Here is an 18,809-nt window from a genome sequence, read left to right as displayed (position 1 = left end):
ACTCACATGTGGCTTGTGGCAGTGAATGTGTTTCACAGTCTTTGTTACAGAAGTTATGTAGATATATTATCTCAGTAAAAAAACAGATTGGTACAATGCTGCATCCGTTTTCCAAAACATGAGGGGACAATCGTCTATAATTACACCAACTCTGCTCATATTCAGGCAGAAAACTTCCTCCAAGCTTTTAGCGTGTCAGCTCAGCCTATGAAATATTAAGAGGCGAGCTGAGGATCTATAATTTACAAATCTATTGTAGGTTCTGTGGGAATGTTACAGATTCTCAGAGTACAGCCAGGAGGAAGAAAGAATAAATGAGAAATATTCACTGATTTGAAATTTCCAGACTCAAGGACTGATGATGAGTAATCAAATTTTAAATCAAATATAACTTCTGTTTTTAGCTTAAATGAATGCAGCTGTGATTGATGAGCGAGACTTTCCAGGCCAAATTCTTACAAATTCAAGGACCCTAACACAGCATAGTTTGATACATACAGATTGTGTTTTGTGTTTTACCCTCAAATTCACAAACTTTCAAGGATTTCAATGACCCATGGTGAAAATAATTGTTGTTTACAGCTGTACTTATGAACATATAAAACATATAAAGCAATGCAATGATTTTATAGGAAACATGGATCTAATTAACCTAATTTCAGGCATTTCTGTTGCATGTTGCACACTGTGCACTTTTAAAAATGAACGCCCGGTGGTATTCGTGCCCCCTCCTTTAGAAAAGATAATTAGAACTTCTGGCGATGGTAATTTCAGGTTAGTTACAGTGCATGTCACAGTCTGTTTATGTGCTGGTGAATTTTTCATGAACTCAATGCAGGTTTAAAAGGTTTGCATTTTATAATTACAGACTTAAAAGGATTTTACAGTAGTGTCAGCTTGTTTAGAGCACCTGAACCTAATAAGAGAGAATTTTACTCGCAAAGGCTAAGAATGATACACAGTACAGGTATGTGGCTTCACCTTCAAATTCCAACACCAAATAAAATATATTCTGAATGAATGTGACGTATAGTAAATGTATGGATTAGTACAATTTTTGCTGTGAATGTCTAAATAAGTATCCTGTAAATGAAAATTGTATTTTGCCATGTGTTTTTTTTTTAATCCAATATGTGATACTTTCAGATCGAGCAAGCATCTAATGGGATCAACAAACTGAGAGCAAACATCCCTCTGTGTGTGTGATTGTGTGTGTGTGTGTGTGTGTGTATTCTGCATGGATGCCTGTATGCAATGTGTTTGATGGTGGGACACAATGGCCTCCCAGTCACACAGAATCAGCTCAAAAGAGAGGAAGAATAGAGCGAGGAAGGAGAGCAGAGAGGAGGGCAGCGACGGGAGAAGAAAGAGAATAGTGAACAGAATAATGAGGAGAGAAAAACATCCAGAGCCACAAATTTAAACCCAGAACTGATGACACTAAAATGGGTCCAGTGATGTGGAGAAAGAAAGGCAGAAAGTCTCACTCAGAGGAATGCATTAGGTTTATGTTTGCATGTTGGTCAAGTCACTTTTATGTGATAAAAACATACAAGAGATACCAAAATATTCCACATATGCCTGGTAGATCTACCAGGCTGATGATATTTACTGGTCTGAATATAAATGTGTAGGTCAGAGTGACCTGCTCTGAGGCATATCGTAAGACGATTGCTTCAGATCTAACCTGAAATCATTCAGCTCTGGGTCAGACCCAGAGAAAATTGACAGGGGAAAGGCACGATGGCGAACGAGGCAGAGGAATAAGAATCCAGTGATGAAGAGGAGAAGGGGATGATTGTGTCGAGATGAAAGATAAAGTGATGGTGGTAAACATCGTGGTGATGGGGGGTGGTGCAGTATGGAAAGCCCTAAAGGCCTGGCAGCTCGAATAAAAGACTCTGGTTTCCCAGGGGATGAGAACTGGAGTGCTTTCAGTGGAAAAGCCTCACACACACACACACACACACACACACACACACACACACACACACAATTGGCATGTCATGGTATGGTGATGCATACTAAAACATTGAGACTGATTTACCAATTCACTTGCTGTTGAATTAATATATGAATATGACAAAACTATTTTCCTTCTGTAGTCTGTCTGATCGAAGCTCAACCTGTTTGACCTTCGGGCCTTTAACTGTAGCGCCCCCATCAGGTCAGTCATTGTAATATAAATATTTTCTTTGTTGTTCTTTCGGCCAATTGTCATGGACTGATTGATTACATTTTGATTATATATTTAAAACACGGCAAGTTTTAGTTTTACATGATATCCAATGTTCAATCAACCCTCTAAATAAATGTTATTTTATTCCAATGTGCAATGTGTTTATAATCAGAGCTGCCACATAGATGACCACACAGACTAAACCCAAGGCGTCATGGGATTGCCAGTGGATGGCTGATAACCGTGCTAACAACAACAACAACAACAACAACAACAACTACAGTTTACAACACTGAAAATGATCTTTAATAATCTGACCCAACACTGTCTGTGGGTTATATAAAAGAATATATTATTATATTTAAATGCTGCATTCATGTTTAAAGTTCGCCATGTCCACAAAACAGCGTATTTCTTTAGACAAATATTTCAGGAGATACAAAACTGTGAAATATTTTTTTTTGGAAAAATAAAAAGTTGAAAAGCAGAATATAAAACAGAAGTAAGTTTGTTTTTCTACAAGCAGATCTGTGACGACTCATACACTGTATGTCACTCCTGTATGTAGGTGATACTGACTGAACTAGACCTCTACCACTTATACAGAGAGCGACCTGCCGCTGTCCAGTAAATCCAGTAGAAACTGATACCATACTGGGACGGTTGGCCTGATGCCAAATCAAATGACTGATTGAGTTCTGCTGGTTATATAGCTTCTGATATTAAATTGTGCTAACACATAACAAATACAGAGTGTTGTTGGCATTAAATCCTGATGTTATGGCCTGATAAAAACAGAAATGGGATGAAACAGATGAATCACTTATATTTATTGGACATGTAACATGCAGTGTTTGTTCTGTTTTTATTTGGTTTTGTCCTGGATGCCGTCACGTTCAAACGTGTCAGTGTTTCATCTTGTGCAGGATTAAAGAGACGAGGGCAGACGAGTGAAGTGAGTGTGTGTGAAACAGTGAGGTTGACAGAGTGATGTCTACATGACTCTATTACTGATGTTTAAAGGCTGAAGCTGCTGCTGTCACTATTTTCCAGTCAGCTCCATCCAAACCCACACAGCTGACTGACTGTGTGGGTGGGACTGTGAACGCTGACTAAACAGACCTCGATCAGACACTGGGAGCTTTGTGTGTCTGTCAAGACTGTAAGCCAGAGGAAATTAAAGTCAACTTAGATTTGACATTCTGGACAGTGACACCTTTAACACTCCTTTTTAATTACTGCCCTCTGTCTGCTCACAAGAAGGGAGCACAACAATCAGAGTGCTCACTGTATGACTCCTAAGCTATAGTGGCGTCTGTTGTTTTAGTAGTTTTCGTGCCATTATGTAACTTTTCTCTCATAAACTAACAGAGTTTAAAATATGTTGACGATACACTGACTTGTAATCAGGCGAATGGTGTCTCTGTCATTTGTACGTCTGTTCTCACACTACGTAACTTTGTGCTCCGAGTCATTAGAGAGAAGTACGTAACGCTTTACGGCACTATGTTTACAGAATTTCCTGATGGACACTAAACTGTAGCTGCTGATAGCTATTGTTAAGTCAGTTTGTTAGCCGGGCTGCCCGGACTGTGAGCTCAGAGCACCGGGGGAGTGTTAGTGTTTGTACCACAGCCGTTTTTTGGACCACCGGAAAGTGGAGGTTATAGGGGAATGCTGACAGGGAGCAGAGCCGGTGTCGTGCCAGACCCGGAGCTGGACAAGTGGATAATATAACCGGTGTCACTGCAAAGTTTAACGAGTGAACTGAGATTTACAATTAATAAATAAATAAAGTTTTCAATCTGGCTTCATTCATTATATCGCCCACCGTATTGATAATCTACCACTGATTTTTCTTCTACGAAAAGACATTTTGTTCGTCCTTACATAACATTTTTTGGATTAGAAACACAGACTGGGCTCAAGAAGTGGGCCAACTTGAAGTGATATGAGTCGACGTGAGGCGAGATGTGACTGAGGAGACGTTATAGGACATGAGGCAACGTGAGGTGTTGCGACGGGACGTTACGTGAGGCGACATGAAGTGCTGTGAGCAGTGGACTGCTGGTTGTCAGGGCTACTTCCTCGGGTCAGGTTGGTGTCTCAGAATGTGAGCCACTTCCAAAGACCAACATGCAGATCTATGTCAGACTTGTGCAGGTCTACAATGTGTGTGATCACTTTCTGCTGTGTCATAGCAGGTATTACAGACAGACTGACTGACTGACCGGGACACACCAGGCAGCGTTTCTCACTTGCCCTGTGACCAGCTGGTTCAGCATACACACACACACACACACACACACACACACACACACACACACACCACACACACACACACACACACACACACATATGTACTATAGATGTACACACAGTCCTGTCCTCTCTGTGCAGACAGATTGTTTTAATGGGGGTGTTAATTAATAATGAATGAGGAGCAGCAGGCAGATTTAGTCCAGACTCAGACACACATTTTTTCACATCAACATGGTCATACCAGACACACAGCCATCTCGCAGCTTCCTGTCAGTCTGTTTCTGCATCAGAGACAACACTGTACAAGAAAAGACCCTCTGATTCTTTCATTGAGGATTCAAACTATTTCTGTTGTGTAACTGTCATAACGCATGTGAGCTCCATCCATCCATTATCTGTAAGCACTTATCCTCATCTGAGTTGCGGGGTGCTGGAGCCTAATCCAGGCGTGGTACACCCTGAACAATTCACCAGCCTATTATCATTTGGTGCTGTTTACCATGAACTGGTCAAGTTTTCTAACCCTAACCTTTAATTTTATGGTTGTTTCAATACTGACACCAGTATCAGAAACGGCTCCAATAATAACACATCCATTCTTTTTACTGTCAGTGATCATGACCCACCCTACTGGCTTACCCTAACCCCTAACCCTAACCCTAAGGCAGAGTGGACGGGTCAGGTGTCCTGTGCTCCCATTGGGAACAGGCAACTAACTGTTTTAGAGCAGAGCTGTTTATGCTAGAGACTGACTGTCGAACTAGATAATAAAAGAAAGTGAGGTGACAATCATTCTCTGTATGTATTTGTTTATGTTTAATGTTGTTGCTTGGTATCATCTGATAAAGAAGAAATTTCTATTCAATTAAATGCTTAAACTAACGTAACCTAAAAGTCATTATTTTAGTAACATAGTAAAAACTAAGAGAGGTCAAAGCACCTTGGGAAGTATATAAACTAAAATAAACAAGCAAAACATGTTATTAATAAAGAAATGAATTGTCAGCACGTCTAAATCTATCATGCGATCAGAAACAAATAAAAAAGCAGCATAAAGATTACAGCCTCCAGTTTGTGATGCATCTATTTTCAGACAACAAAGCGTGCACGTTTAGAAACAGTTTGAATGTGACTTAAGAGCTGCTGACGTCCTCAGATGTCGGTGTCTGGGCAAGTGCAGGCTACATGTGTGGTATGGAAATATGTGTGTGTGACGCTGTAAGTGAGAAGAACGGAGTGGACAGCTGCTGCCCGACTCCTGCTTGATCTGGAGACTAATCGCCACAGGGAGGGACGGTGTACAGTGTGTGTGTGTGTGTGTGTGTGTGTGTGTGTGTGTGAACAGTAGGGCTATTTAAAAAGGCTGAACAAACGTGCATCAGGCAACTTTACAACCAATCGGAGATAAAAATAGAGCTTGCACACAGGATGAGGTCTGGAGAGCTGTGGGTGCTGCTGGAGGTTCATGGATGAATGAGCCATTAGTGAATCACACACAGATAAACAGACAATCACAGCCGTCACATAACTAACTAGGACATCACTCAGAGGATTACTCTGTCTGTCTCTGCATGCACGCTCATCGCGCTGTATATTTTATATTTTTGTGATAAACGTCCATCCATTGTTGTGTCTTATTACCCTTCGCTCCAGCTGTCTCGGGTTAGTCGAAAAATCTCATGCAGCACGTTTATGCTCCTCACAGGACGACCCTGCAATATCCAGCATCAAAAGAGTCAGCATGCTTCTGATCTCTACAAACAGATATCTGAATATAAATGCAGGATCTGCAGGCAATGGACCAAGATGTTGCCATGGGAAGTGTTCTGGCATTTCTCTTTTAGTCTGAGTAATATTGACAAATCAAGCTTGCAACAGTGGAGAGCAAGAGAGGTGTCGATTTAGTAGAGTTCTTTGCATTTATATGCAAATATCTGTCTCTCTTTCTAGTTATTCTTGCATGTCAAGTTGCTAATCTGACTGCAGGGGACGTCGTGTCTGTTTTCCAGGCTACACTGAAGCCCCAAAATATTGGCTGTTGGCCCCAGAGGTTAAATCGTTGACAACAGCTGATGAATTCCCAGATCGGGTGGTCAAGCGGCATCTGAAACACCTTCTCCTGCCTCTCCAGAATCAGGACATCTGACAGTTACTGTAATGTCAACAAACAATCTGACAATCATGCACATTCCACGCAGTGATTGACCACGTGTGTGTGTTTGCTTTATTGATGGAGAGTGAATGGCATGCAGCAAACGGCCTCTGGCTGGACTTGAACCCGTGCTGCTGCAGTAAGGACTCGACACGTGGTATGTGCTCTCCCGGCTGTGTTACCCGGCGTCCTAATCAATCACTTTTCACGAGTGCAGCACCACACGTGCCTTTTGAGGAGAGGCTGTGTGAAAGTGTGCACCCTTAATAACCATTTCCATGATTCATCGGGTCTCGCCCTCGTCTATGACGGCAGACTTTTTCCCACCGTCTTCGAGAGAGCTTGTCGTTCAGATCAGCTAATAACACTTCTGCCTGCTGACGTGGCCAATCGACACCCAGGCCTTAAAACTTAAGACACTTCCTTGAAAGGGTTCGTGAAATTGACCACGTAGAGCCACACACAAAACATGTGTGTGCTCACAGTAACATATATATACGACTGGAATATTGCTAAAACAATTACTTGACTCGATGATTAGACAGAAGGCATATATTATTATTCAAATATCCATTCATCTTTCATCTAAATCAGTCATCCTTTTCAGGGTCACAGGTACAAACTGCCCATTTATCTTCGTCTAATTACAACCTCTCCAACATGACATTTCATTGAAAATCTGTGAAGATAATGCAAAAAAAACAGTAATTATATATGATAATAACAGAATAGATGCAACCATGATGTAGCCTACCATGTGATGGCAAACAGGTTACATCATCTAATCAGGCTGCTTTCTAATTTATTCAATTCACTGTGCTGCACAGAGCCAAATGATGAAGGCCTCAACACCAACTGATCCAGGTCTGCATGAAAATCTCTCCATACAGAGTCCAACAAAGGTAAAACAGGAGATCACCTGTTCAGCACACACACACACACACACACACCTAACAGACATTAGCAGGCTCGTTTGTATGCATGACGACTCCGGACCTTCCTCTTCATCATCACTGTGACTCGATATATTTGTGGTAGAATAACCTATAAACGAGTAAGAGACTTACATAACACCAACACACACTCATGCACACACACACAGCCGTATTGCACTGATGGCACGCCAAACACACACACACACACACACACACACACACACACACACACACACACACACACACATTTCGTCGCCTAAAGGCAGACGATGCTTGGCTGCAACATACGGACCAATCTTCCGTTTTTTTTTTTTTTCTTTCAGGTTTATATGTGAAATTAACACAATTTCATTCAGCATATAATTCAGGATCACGTTAATTAACGTGTAAACGAAGAATCACATCATTTCGTGACTGGGAATTTAAAAAGAGACACAGAAATTAACCGTTGTTAACCGTTAACGTACCAAAGTGGAAAATTAACGTATATTAACGTTTGAACGCTGCGGTTATTAACGTCAGACGACATGTAACAACGGTTTTTAACGCTCTAAATAAGAATATTGACCATTAATTCTTGTCAAGCTGTAAAATTAACGTTAAATTCTTAATTTTTTTACACATTTTTAGCTTCTTACCCGTTAATTTTCTCCAGATTCACAGATCCTCCTTCTAGCACGCGCCTCTCTCTCTCTCTCTCGCTCTCCGTTGCCCAGCACCAGCAGAGTGCGCGAGGACAGCTGGCACAGCGCGAGCCGCAGATGCTTCAATGCCGACGGTCCGGCTGCAGCCAATCAGAAGGCGTTCGAACCTGAGCAACGGAAAAGCGGACCAATAGGAGACGAGATGTGTCCGGCGATGGGGTCTCCTCTTCTCAGTAGACAGGGGCGTGTCTCCTGACTCCAGAGACGTGTGCTGCCTTCAAGTGCTGTGGGAAATTTGGCGGTTAGTGGCTCAAGAACTGACAGGTAAACTATTCTGATTACATTTTTAATTATTAAATCAGTGAGGCACATATATGAACATAAAAATATGAATCTAAATAAATAAATAATAATAAATAGTAGCTCTATGTTAGTTAGAAATAATTGTTCTAACTCCAGAATATCTTTATATAATTGAGACAAATATATTGGGATTGAAAGTGTAGTCTTAATTTTGGCTGTTTTGGAGCATTTGATCCACTAAACAGACATGGGTGCTCAGTATAAAATTATTAATATACAATCATTCAGAACAGCCACTAATAAAGCTTGTGTTGACACTGTTTTAAGTGTAAATATATTGTTTTTTACGTTAGTAAGACAAAGTTGCTCTATTACCTCAATAATAATTACACTACTTTGACTTTCAGCACCTTCATTTATTTAGTTTAAGGTGTAGTCATGTATATAGCTTTTTAATTTGATGCCATGTTTCTTTCTTTCTTTTCATATCTTTTGGGCTCTTTTGGATTAAAAACACATTTATTCACGCTTGCGTTGGGGAGTTGATAAGTTTCAATTCTGTTATTGTCTACAGTATCTATGACTATTTATTGCTCTAAGTAATTGCTTAATTTGTCTTTAACTTGTTTTATTTATTTACTTTTTTTTCTTCCTTCCTTCTAATGTATTTTTGTTTTTGTCTTGACATTGTTCAGCACTTTGGGCAATGTCTTGTTGTATTTAAATGTGCTATATAAATAAATTGACTTATGACATATATTTTATTTTACTCACTTCCTTCAAATATTTAAATCTGTCATTAAAATGTAATTTAAATATGTTTTTCTTACTTCTTAGTTTGTGTCTTATAATTAAATGAATAGTATTTTGTAGTCCGACAATACGTGTCAGTACACATCAGTACTGCTACCACTGCCCAAACTCTCACCAAAGCAAATCTATATAATTTTGAGAGGATTGACAACAATTTATACCGTAAGGTACATAAAATAAATATGAACCTTTCTCACTCAGTGGTTAAAAATGATTTTATGCCAACCTAGATTAATGCACCCTTCACTAAGCTTGCATAAAACAGTAGAACATTGAATTTCCCGCTCATATTTCATTATCAAAGCTGTAAACTGATGAAAACATCATTCAGCCTCCAGCCCCGATAAGAAAAAAGCTACATTTTCCCATTTTCTTCTGCACTGACTGAACTCTAAGAAATCCTCTTAAGCCACCCTCTCCACTTTGGTATTAATTTCTGACCCGCAGTACTTGAATGCCACGCTTCCACTCCAAAGAGCTTACAAGGAGCACTTGAAGGCAGCAATATGGGGCTGAAGGGCCACAGTGTGGAGACCAGGGGCTCCTCTTTGGCAGCATGACTGACTGGTGCTGTGGTGGGAATTAAGGAGGTGGGAGCAGTGTAAACAGAGGACGGTTACAGGTGTGAACTAATGGTTTATTTACTACCTGTCTGTGTACAGATGTAGAGTCAAAGCATTTCTGGAGCGACATTAGAGCAAAGCATCATGACTTATTGAATATTATCTGAGTATGATGAATAATTTGTGGTGGAAGGGAACATTGGAGGGCATTCAATTCACAATTTATAACCAAAACAACACTCTTTAATGCCAGCATGACATCTTGTATTTCTTATTTATGAGTAATTTCTTTTCCACCTTGAATATACAAGCAGAGAACTGGAGTTTTTAAATATCATAATTTCCTGCTCCAAAAATGTCAATGAAAGGGCCCTGCACTTATTAACAACACCGTTCTGAATATTATCCATGTATAATAAATAATTTGTGTCCAGATTAGCAAACTAGCAGCTTGGAGGGAACATTGGAGGACATTTAATTCACATTTTAAGACCAATTTGAGGCGTAAATATCATGACTTCATCTATTTTAAAGCTGTTAGGGCTCTTTGATGCTTAGGAGCACAACATTTCAGTCGTCAGCACCCTGGTAGCTCAGTAAAATATGGTGTTTATGGTTGTTTTGTGACAGCTGGAGCTTTAAAACTTCATAATTTTCTGAAACAGACAAACATATTGTCAGTAAAAGAGCACCGCAGTAAGTAAATATTATCTGAGTAGATTAGTAAACAGCTTGGAGGGAACATTGCAGGGCATTTAATTCAAAATTTAAGGCCAATTCGGAGCATTTATACCATGATTTAATGTATCATAAAGCCTCACTGAGACCTACCAGCCTAGCTTAGTAAAATATGGTGTGTGTATAGTTGCATGGTGAGACTTGGAGCCTTTAAGCTTCATAATTTCCCGCTCAACAAAGCAAAAAAAAAAGAAGGGGTTAAACAATGTTGTGAATATTATCTGAAAACATCAGTTTAGAGAGAACACTGGAGGGCATTGAACTCACATTTTAAGGCCAATTTGGAGCGTTTATACCATGACTTCATCTATTATGAGGCTGGTAGAAGACACAACTTCTGTCTTCAGCACCCTGGTAGCTCAGCTCAACTTCATAATTTCCCGCACAACAAGGCCCCTGAAAAAGCTCCAAAAAGAAGTTAAACGGACAGACTTTCCGTCTATAAAGGCTGCTTAAATTTGCCTTGTCTTTTAGGATGTGGTGTAGATTATAACATTTCTAAGTCATGTAGATACATTTACCTTCTCTGAACATGCATCATAACCTTAAAACACATAGACACACACTGACATTAGGGGTGTAACAATTTTCACTTCTTAATCAATGTTTTATTTGGGTAATCAGGTTTTTAGCTGTCCTCCGAAAAACTCTCAGAAGTCGACAAACTGCCACTTGCAAGAGTTTTGCGAGTGTTACTGTGTCAGCAAACTTTCAACGCAGAGGGAACTGACGGTTAAATGAGCTGAAACTCAAATTGAATTTTTGAATTGGAGCTGAGTCGTTACACCCATAACTGACATAAAGGTAGATAACACCGAGCCTTCAGGCTAAATCACAAGAAACAGTCTTTTTTTTTATTCACGTTTCATTTCTTACATTGTTCAAGTACAAAGTTAAAATGCCTTTTTAATTAGTTCATATTCATACAAGAGTAAAATAATAATAGTGCCTTTTCATTACTACGACAAACTTAAATACAGTCATTGTAAAGACAAACTTGATTTATACTCCTAACAATATATTTTTCTTATTTTCAGATAAAATTTTAGCACCTTTTGAAACACCACTAGGTCCTCTTTTTTCCTAAAAGCTCATCTTTCATTAAGTCCATGAGATGAGTGTCTGAATGCGCCACAGCATTGTATTTGTAGGTGTTGTGCATGTATCTCTGCGTCTGAGCGTCGTTCGCTCTGTGTGTTAATAACAGTGTTTTGTGTGTATGTGTTAATAAGTGTATCAGTGTTGAAAAACAACGCGTCACTCAGCCTGAAAGCTGTCAATAGGCGAACAGAAACATCATCACCGTGTTACCCATCATTTATAGATATCAACGCCGTTCCTCTCGCTTTAGTCCGACTGCACTCTAAAACAGACACAGGTTGAAATAACACCAAATGAGATGAACATCTGCCCACGACATGTATATGTTAACAAACTATGATCCATTTACAACACACTCACAGCTGCTATGTGAGGAAACTCTTCATAAAATGCACGATAGTAATGTTTTCAGTCATCCTCCCAAACATCTTTTAAGTCTTAAATCTCTCTTAGCTTACGCCTTGATTTGTTTATTATCTCTCGACAGTGGTTCTTAAGCATTTGGCCTTGTGACATCTTAAAATGAAGCAATGCCTTCATGTAAATGCAGTTCAACCAGAGTGATTTTTAGCTGGTTGAGGCCATGATGAGGTCAGAGTATATCCCCAAACAAAACAAAGCAACTAAACTTTTTTTTAAATCATCTGGTGACACCCTCAGAGTTGTGTTAGGACCCCATGACGAGGTTTTGAGCCATTGTACTTAGTTTGATTTTAAAGGTCCAGTGTGTAGCATTTAGGGGGCTCTATTTACAAAATATAACATGAATAACAATGTTACGAGTCCACCATGTTGAACCACCATATTTCTACAGTATTACAGAACGGACAAACTAGGCACACACTAGCTCTAGATACAGTATTTTGCGCTTTTCGCACCTTTCGTCGTCACCGTAGTTTCTCCACCATACTAGGAAGAAGAGGATGAGGCTTGCAATCAGCAACTACACCACTAGATGCCACTAAATCCTACACACTGCTCCTTTAACGTGAACTCGAAGGTTCTCAATCGTCCAGGTTATCTTTCTTAGAAAATCTGGACCAACTGGACTTGGTTGTAGATCCATGAACTTGTCGCAGATATTCACAGATTTACAACCAAGATTTTCTCAATTTGTGTCATCTGTGTGGAGGGGCTTAATTGATCAGTTGATTAATTGGTTTGTTGATCTGACAGAAAATTTATCTGCAACAACAATTTAGAAAAACATCCTACACTGTATTCGGTGTTATTTCAACTGGCTCTGGTTTGGGGGCGTCCTTTACCTCTCCGGTTTAACAATTTTTTCTGGCATCCTTGGGTACAATAGAACAAGTCACTATACTAACTGTAATATATGCTTTCTCTAGCCTCTCTCTCTCTCCCCTCTAGGCTGAGAGTGAACTGAACTGAGCACCAACCTTGAACAGTACACACACACAATAACAGATTATTATTGTAATTATTATTACCATTATTATTATGATCATTACTCCCTAATCTAACATGGAATCAGATATTACACTGACTGACTGACATGCAGCACCTTGGGGTTGGGGGAGTGGGTGCGTTGGGTTGGGTGAGGAAGGGAGCACCAAGCCCTGCGGGGTGATGATGATGACACCCAACAGCACCGTGGGAAGCCTGATGTCAACAGGCGGCCGGCAAAAACACAGTGCGTATGCATGTGTGTGTGTGCGTGTGTGTGAGTGTGTGCGTTGATGCTAAAAGGAGGAGCACTGTGTTTCCAGCAAATGTATGTATGTGTCTGTGACCTGCTAGAGCACTGTAAAAAAGAGTTTAAAAAGCACCTGAAGGTTGGTTGGTTGTATATAAACGGAGAGTAAACGTGATGGAAAAAACTTTGAACCTGCTGGTTTATTGTTGGTTTTTGTTGCAGTTTGTGTGTGTGTGTGTGGGTGTGGGTGTGTGTGTGTGTGTGAGCATAGACTGCATGTGTCCAGTTGTAAGCTGGTTTCTGAGGAACGTCAGAGGATCGGAAGGCTTCCCGGAAAAAAGATGGTCACCTGAGGACCAAAAGCACCAGACTGAAGAGATGTTTTCCCAAAAAGACAGCCCTGTCTAAATAAAAACATCAGTTTGGATTTTACACATAACGTCTATGTGTGTAAGAGTCTTGGAAACATTTTATTTGATTACAAGTCATTTTTTGTTTTACTTGCTTATTCCTATTCAAGTTGCAGGTTTATCCCAGCATGCATTGGGCAAAAGGCAGAAGAAAACACCCAAGATAGGTGGCACAGGTGTGTCTATCTGATATAAGGGAGTACCTGTTATTTATACAGGGCTATCTGTTTCAGTCGCAGGAAGTAGAAAACCAGCATAGTGTCTATAGATTAAAGGTCTGGTTTCACTAGATATCGCTGTGATTATTGGAGGACATTTTGGATCCCTATGAAGCAAAGTAGGAGAATAAAACTGCAAGGACAGGCGGGCGGTGACTACCGATCCATTTATCTCCAGACAAAAGATGGCAACACTGAGACAGAGACACAAGAGAAGCTGTGTAGTAACTGGAAGCGTTCAGATTAAATCCCCTCTTGACTGTCCTGTCAGTGTCATTGTAAATCCATTTGGGTTTTAATTCACGTTTTTTACAGAGGCAGTGCTGCTCTGGAAGCAGAAATAATCTCATCAGATGAAGTAGTTACTGTAGTTACAGATGTGGATGTGCATGGGTGTTCCACAGGGCTCTGAGCTCAGCCCACTTCTTTTTTACTATTACTTACTATTATTTTTATAACTAATTTGAGTCAAAGAATGAAAAATGCTGATTTTCATTTGTATGCTGATCATACAGTTATTTGATGACCATTGTGGAGTGCTTATAAACCTTGTCTCACCTGAAACTTGTTCTAAATGCTGACAAAACCAAGTGCATGTTGTTTTCTAATTCTATTTCAGAAAGAAGTTATGAGACTTCTTGCTGCTACGTCTTTACCTATATTGGATTATGGGGATCTTTAGTACATGCATGTCCCTGTTCAGGAATTGCATATTATCTTTACAGCTTCCTTACCCAGAAACAGTGCTGTAGTCAAGACCGCCTAAACCAAGACCAAGGCATGACCAAGACCAGAATGTATCGACACAGAGACAAGACCAAGAATTTAAGGGGGTTAAGATGAAGTCAAGACAAGACAGTATATAGCCTACTTAGGTAGATCTGAGACCGAGATGAGACAGAGACTTTTCTATCCTTAGGTTACACCAGGTCACATGTGGGCCTTGAGGTCTTCAGCAGTATTAGTTGTTTGGCTTTGGTTGAGAACAGTAGGTGCCAGTCTATCTCAACACTGTGGTGGCCAGGGTCGAAGAGACCTATTGCTGCCTTCCTAGACATAAATAGATAGCTTGCCGTTGACGTTACAATCTGCGTAAACAGACATCTGTGTCTCCAGACTAGAATATGTTGACAATAACACCTCCATGGGTAAAAACATTCTCTTTAATTCTGGGCGTATAGACCGACTCAGGCACTTCTGACGTACTTTGAGAGTGTCTCTCATTCTCCTTGGCCAAGCATCAATAAATAATACAGCATGACATCAGAGGCTCCTGAACACTTTCTTCCTTCCTGACCGCACCATTGACTTCAGAAATTTCTCCAATTCTACCAATCTCGAATATTACAACACTGCCCAGATATCTATAGAGACTGTGCATAATGTGTCACACATGAAAAAAGCCACTCTCATGATGGGTAAAAACAAACTGGGCCACACTGAAGTTAACCAGGCTACATAGAAAGACTACTGTATATTGTAATTTCACAGTGTAACTGCTTTTTCTTTTTGGACTTCTTCTTTAAAGATTATTTGAACATAAAGCACATCAACATAACGACCACTGTAGGCTTAATATAGTGTCCTTTTCACTGCCAACATAATGAAATTATCCCATTAAAGATGGCCATGGTCGTTACAGTATTATGACATTTATCAGGCAAGTGGCTTAATTACTAAAGTGCAATTTTTTTTTTGCACCAATAATAATGAACATCACAGTCATTTGAGCAACAGCAATCAATGCAATACAAGAGCACTTTTTTACGAATGCTGCATGAGGAAATAAAGCCATTTCTAAAATGCTACGAGTGTACAGTATATCACAGCATATTCACCAAAGCATTAATGTACAATCACTGCCTGAAATATTGCAAAAAAAACACCAAAAATAATAAAACAGCATATATGTTTTTAAAGAGCACACAAGCGCTTGTTGTACGGAAACCTAATAGTGGACAGACATGCAGCTATATTCTATATTTTTATACATGAGGATGGCCAGTATGAAGTATTGAACCTCATTCTGTCTTTTCCTAATCCAGTGACTGCTAACACGAACTCAGTGGAACACAAAGGTTTGTTTTGACCTAGCATGAGTGTTTCCATGTTATGCTTCTCTCTTCATAAAGATCTGTCTGACCACCAGAGGCCGCTCTACACACAGGAGACAGTTAGGAGACTTTGCATAAGGATCTTGAAGGCACAAATCAGCTTTTTGTTCTTAGATTATGCACCAAATTAATCGTGTTTGACAGGCCCAGTGTGTCAGATTGAGGCAGCTCGATTTATAGAAAATGGCAGAAATGAAATATACTGTGAATAACTATATTTTGATTAGTGCATAGTCACAGGGGGAAACGGGTTATTTGTCTGTTTTTGTGACCCTAGAATGAACCTTTTATATCTACAGATGTTGGAGGACCTCTTGCAGTCCGCCATGACCCAACACACTGTAGTCCCTAGGAAGGAGAGGGTGAGGCGAGGGCTTACTATCAGAAACTGGACCGCTAGATACCACTAAATCTTACAAACCTTTTTTTAACCAATTATTTTATTTTCCTGTTGTTAATTTTTCTTATCTGTCAATGTCTAGATTTTGTCTATGACCCCAGGAACACTAGCTGTTTTATTAGTGGAAGTAAATTTGGATTTTTTTTTTAAGCAATTAAAGCAGATACACGGTTGCAAACATCAAGGAAAAGATCCCCAGAAAGTGTTTTTTATTTCAGTTTTTCATATAGCAGACATCACTGATGACAGCCCAACATGGTCAAGGGGAAGATAAAGACCTTTTTTTTTTTTTTTGGGTGTTAAAGTGTTTTTTGGCTCGGCCCACTGAACTGTTAAAATCATTTTTACCTCCAGAGCAGCTTTTACCACCTGATTTAGTCGTAGTCACGTTTAAAAAAAGGCTTCACATGAATCTATCTGAACACAGTTGCCTTGTTTTCTCTCCTTTTACACACTCTCAAATAAATAGATGTTAAAAGTCACCTCTCTTGCCTTATGTTGCCCCCACCTACGTTTGTTTTAACTCAATTAAGGGACACAGTAGCGAATGGAACAACCAGAGACAGATCAGTCTCCTCAAGAGCACCAAAAACTTTTTGTAATAAAGTGGCACCATTTGGACTCTATCGCTGCCTGACCAGCACCACGAGCGTTAACTGGTGTGTGTTTGTGTGCGTGTATGTATGCGTGTGTTTGTATGTTTGTGTTCATTGCACTGTAATACACCAGCAGCACTGTCACTACGCATGAATACAGTAAGATAAGTGTTAGAGGGATTCATTGGTGTTTTGATGTTGTTAGAAACAGAAAAATCGGGGCATCTTTGTCCCACCTTGAGTTTTTTAACTCCAACTCCGAGGACACAGTAAAGCCAGAAGACACCATTTTCAAGGTTGGACAGGAAGTTGCGTGTGAACAAATACAGTACAGAGATCCTGCACCAGTGTGTGTGTGTGTGTGTGTGTATCAGCAAGGTAGCACCAGGGGACTAAGGTCAGCCAGTGGTCTACATGGGATCTACGGAAGCAGTCCTTTACAATGTGTGTGTGTATATGTGTGTATGTCTGGTGATCTGTGTCATCCCGCGTCAGCCAACCTTCATGTACTAGCTCTATACTGTGTGTAGTTATCTGTCCGTGTCTGTCATTACATACTCTTTATGTATATATGTGTGTGTGTGTGTGTGTGTGTGTGTGTCTGTGTGTGTGTATGCGACAGAGAGAGAGTTGTTGGTGTGTGGCTAGTTGCAGGCGAAATACTCCTTGAGCGGGGCGAAGAGGTGCCTGATGACGGGGACGCTCCAGGAACGTCCCAGCAGCCTTTGCCTGGCCAGACGACTCATGTTGGACACGTCGGTGTAGTGGACGGGGAAACCGAACACCCTGAGAACACACACAACGTTTAGTTATTTATTTTTAGTTGGAACAGCTGAGACAATTAGTCAGTTAATCAACAGGTGATTGACAAGAGAGTTTTTCAAGAAACATTTTCACAAATCTGAGGAGTGAATCTTTGAGTGATTTTTCATATTGTTGTGAATTTTAATATTTTTGGGTTTTGACATCTGTCACTATTCAGTAAAACACCTGTAACCCTGGATTATGAATTATTTATAGCCTCTGACAGATGATTATTTTTCAGTGTTTTAACAGAAACTCTCCAAATGCTGCACAAAAAGACAAGACTACGGTTTGTATGACTGAATTTGGCCACCATGATGATTTGAAAACTGTATCAGTTGGTTGATAAAGGTTTATAGAGAGGTAACAGACACAGAGCTAAAACACACGGAACAAAAATGACATTTAATAAACTCGTCAATAACGTACTACAATGCCATGCAACCACAGTAGCTGTGGTAGATTAGAAATACAAACGTAATCCACATGAACGTCACAACATCATCCAGAAATACACTCAATAATTAAATTAGAGAGACACACACACACACGACAAACACACACCACTGTACCTTTCCATCTCGGTACACCAGAGGATGTCCTCCTTGTTGTCCATGAAGACGGGGAAATGCTCGTCTTTCCCCTGCTTCACAGAGTTGGAGCGTGTCGTTATCGTACGCAACTTCTCAAACTGGAATTAACATCCAGAACCAAACACACACAAACACACACAAACAGACAGACAGACACACACACGCAAATCCTTATTTAATCCTACAGCTATCCTCCTTTTGTACAGAAGTATGTATGTAAGACTAAAGTCATCTTCAACAAACCGTTATTTGATAAAGAACTAACTGTTGCTCAACAGTAGCAGCAGTAAAAATGAACATTTTTGTCTTATTTTTCAATTTCCATAC

The 18,809-nt window shown here is 40.0% G+C and overlaps 2 protein-coding genes across 17 annotated transcripts in view; both read right to left on the bottom strand.

Annotated features, from left to right (window-relative positions):
* Positions 1 to 14,998, bottom strand: part of LOC104926134 (dihydropyrimidinase-related protein 5) — a 28,979-nt gene extending 13,981 nt beyond the window's left edge. For both annotated transcript variants that reach the window (XR_003463171.1, XM_027284031.1), the window contains exons 1-2: positions 10,857 to 14,998; positions 8,167 to 8,456 (exon numbers count right to left, since the gene is read on the bottom strand). The gene's annotated coding sequence lies outside the window, so the exon portion shown is untranslated. The remainder of the gene's footprint in view (positions 1 to 8,166; positions 8,457 to 10,856) is intronic.
* Positions 14,999 to 15,575: 577 nt separating this feature from the next.
* LOC104926135 (DNA (cytosine-5)-methyltransferase 3A) overlaps positions 15,576 to 18,809 on the bottom strand; it is a 54,390-nt gene continuing 51,156 nt past the window's right edge. For 11 of the 15 annotated variants that reach the window (XM_027283966.1, XM_027283970.1, XM_027283971.1 and 8 more), the window contains 2 exons: positions 18,462 to 18,580; positions 15,576 to 17,871 (listed from right to left, as the gene is read on the bottom strand). In XM_027283966.1, coding sequence (XP_027139767.1) covers positions 17,730 to 17,871; positions 18,462 to 18,580 — 261 coding nt within the window. In that variant the 3' untranslated portion in view covers positions 15,576 to 17,729. The remainder of the gene's footprint in view (positions 17,872 to 18,461; positions 18,581 to 18,809) is intronic. The other 4 variants (XM_027283974.1, XM_027283977.1, XM_027283975.1 and 1 more) reach the window with 3 other exon arrangements.

Source organism: Larimichthys crocea, chromosome XI (assembly GCF_000972845.2).
Source record: "Larimichthys crocea isolate SSNF chromosome XI, L_crocea_2.0, whole genome shotgun sequence".
NCBI classification, from domain to species: domain Eukaryota; kingdom Metazoa; phylum Chordata; class Actinopteri; family Sciaenidae; genus Larimichthys; species Larimichthys crocea.
This window is presented reverse-complemented; position numbering and strand designations above follow the sequence as displayed.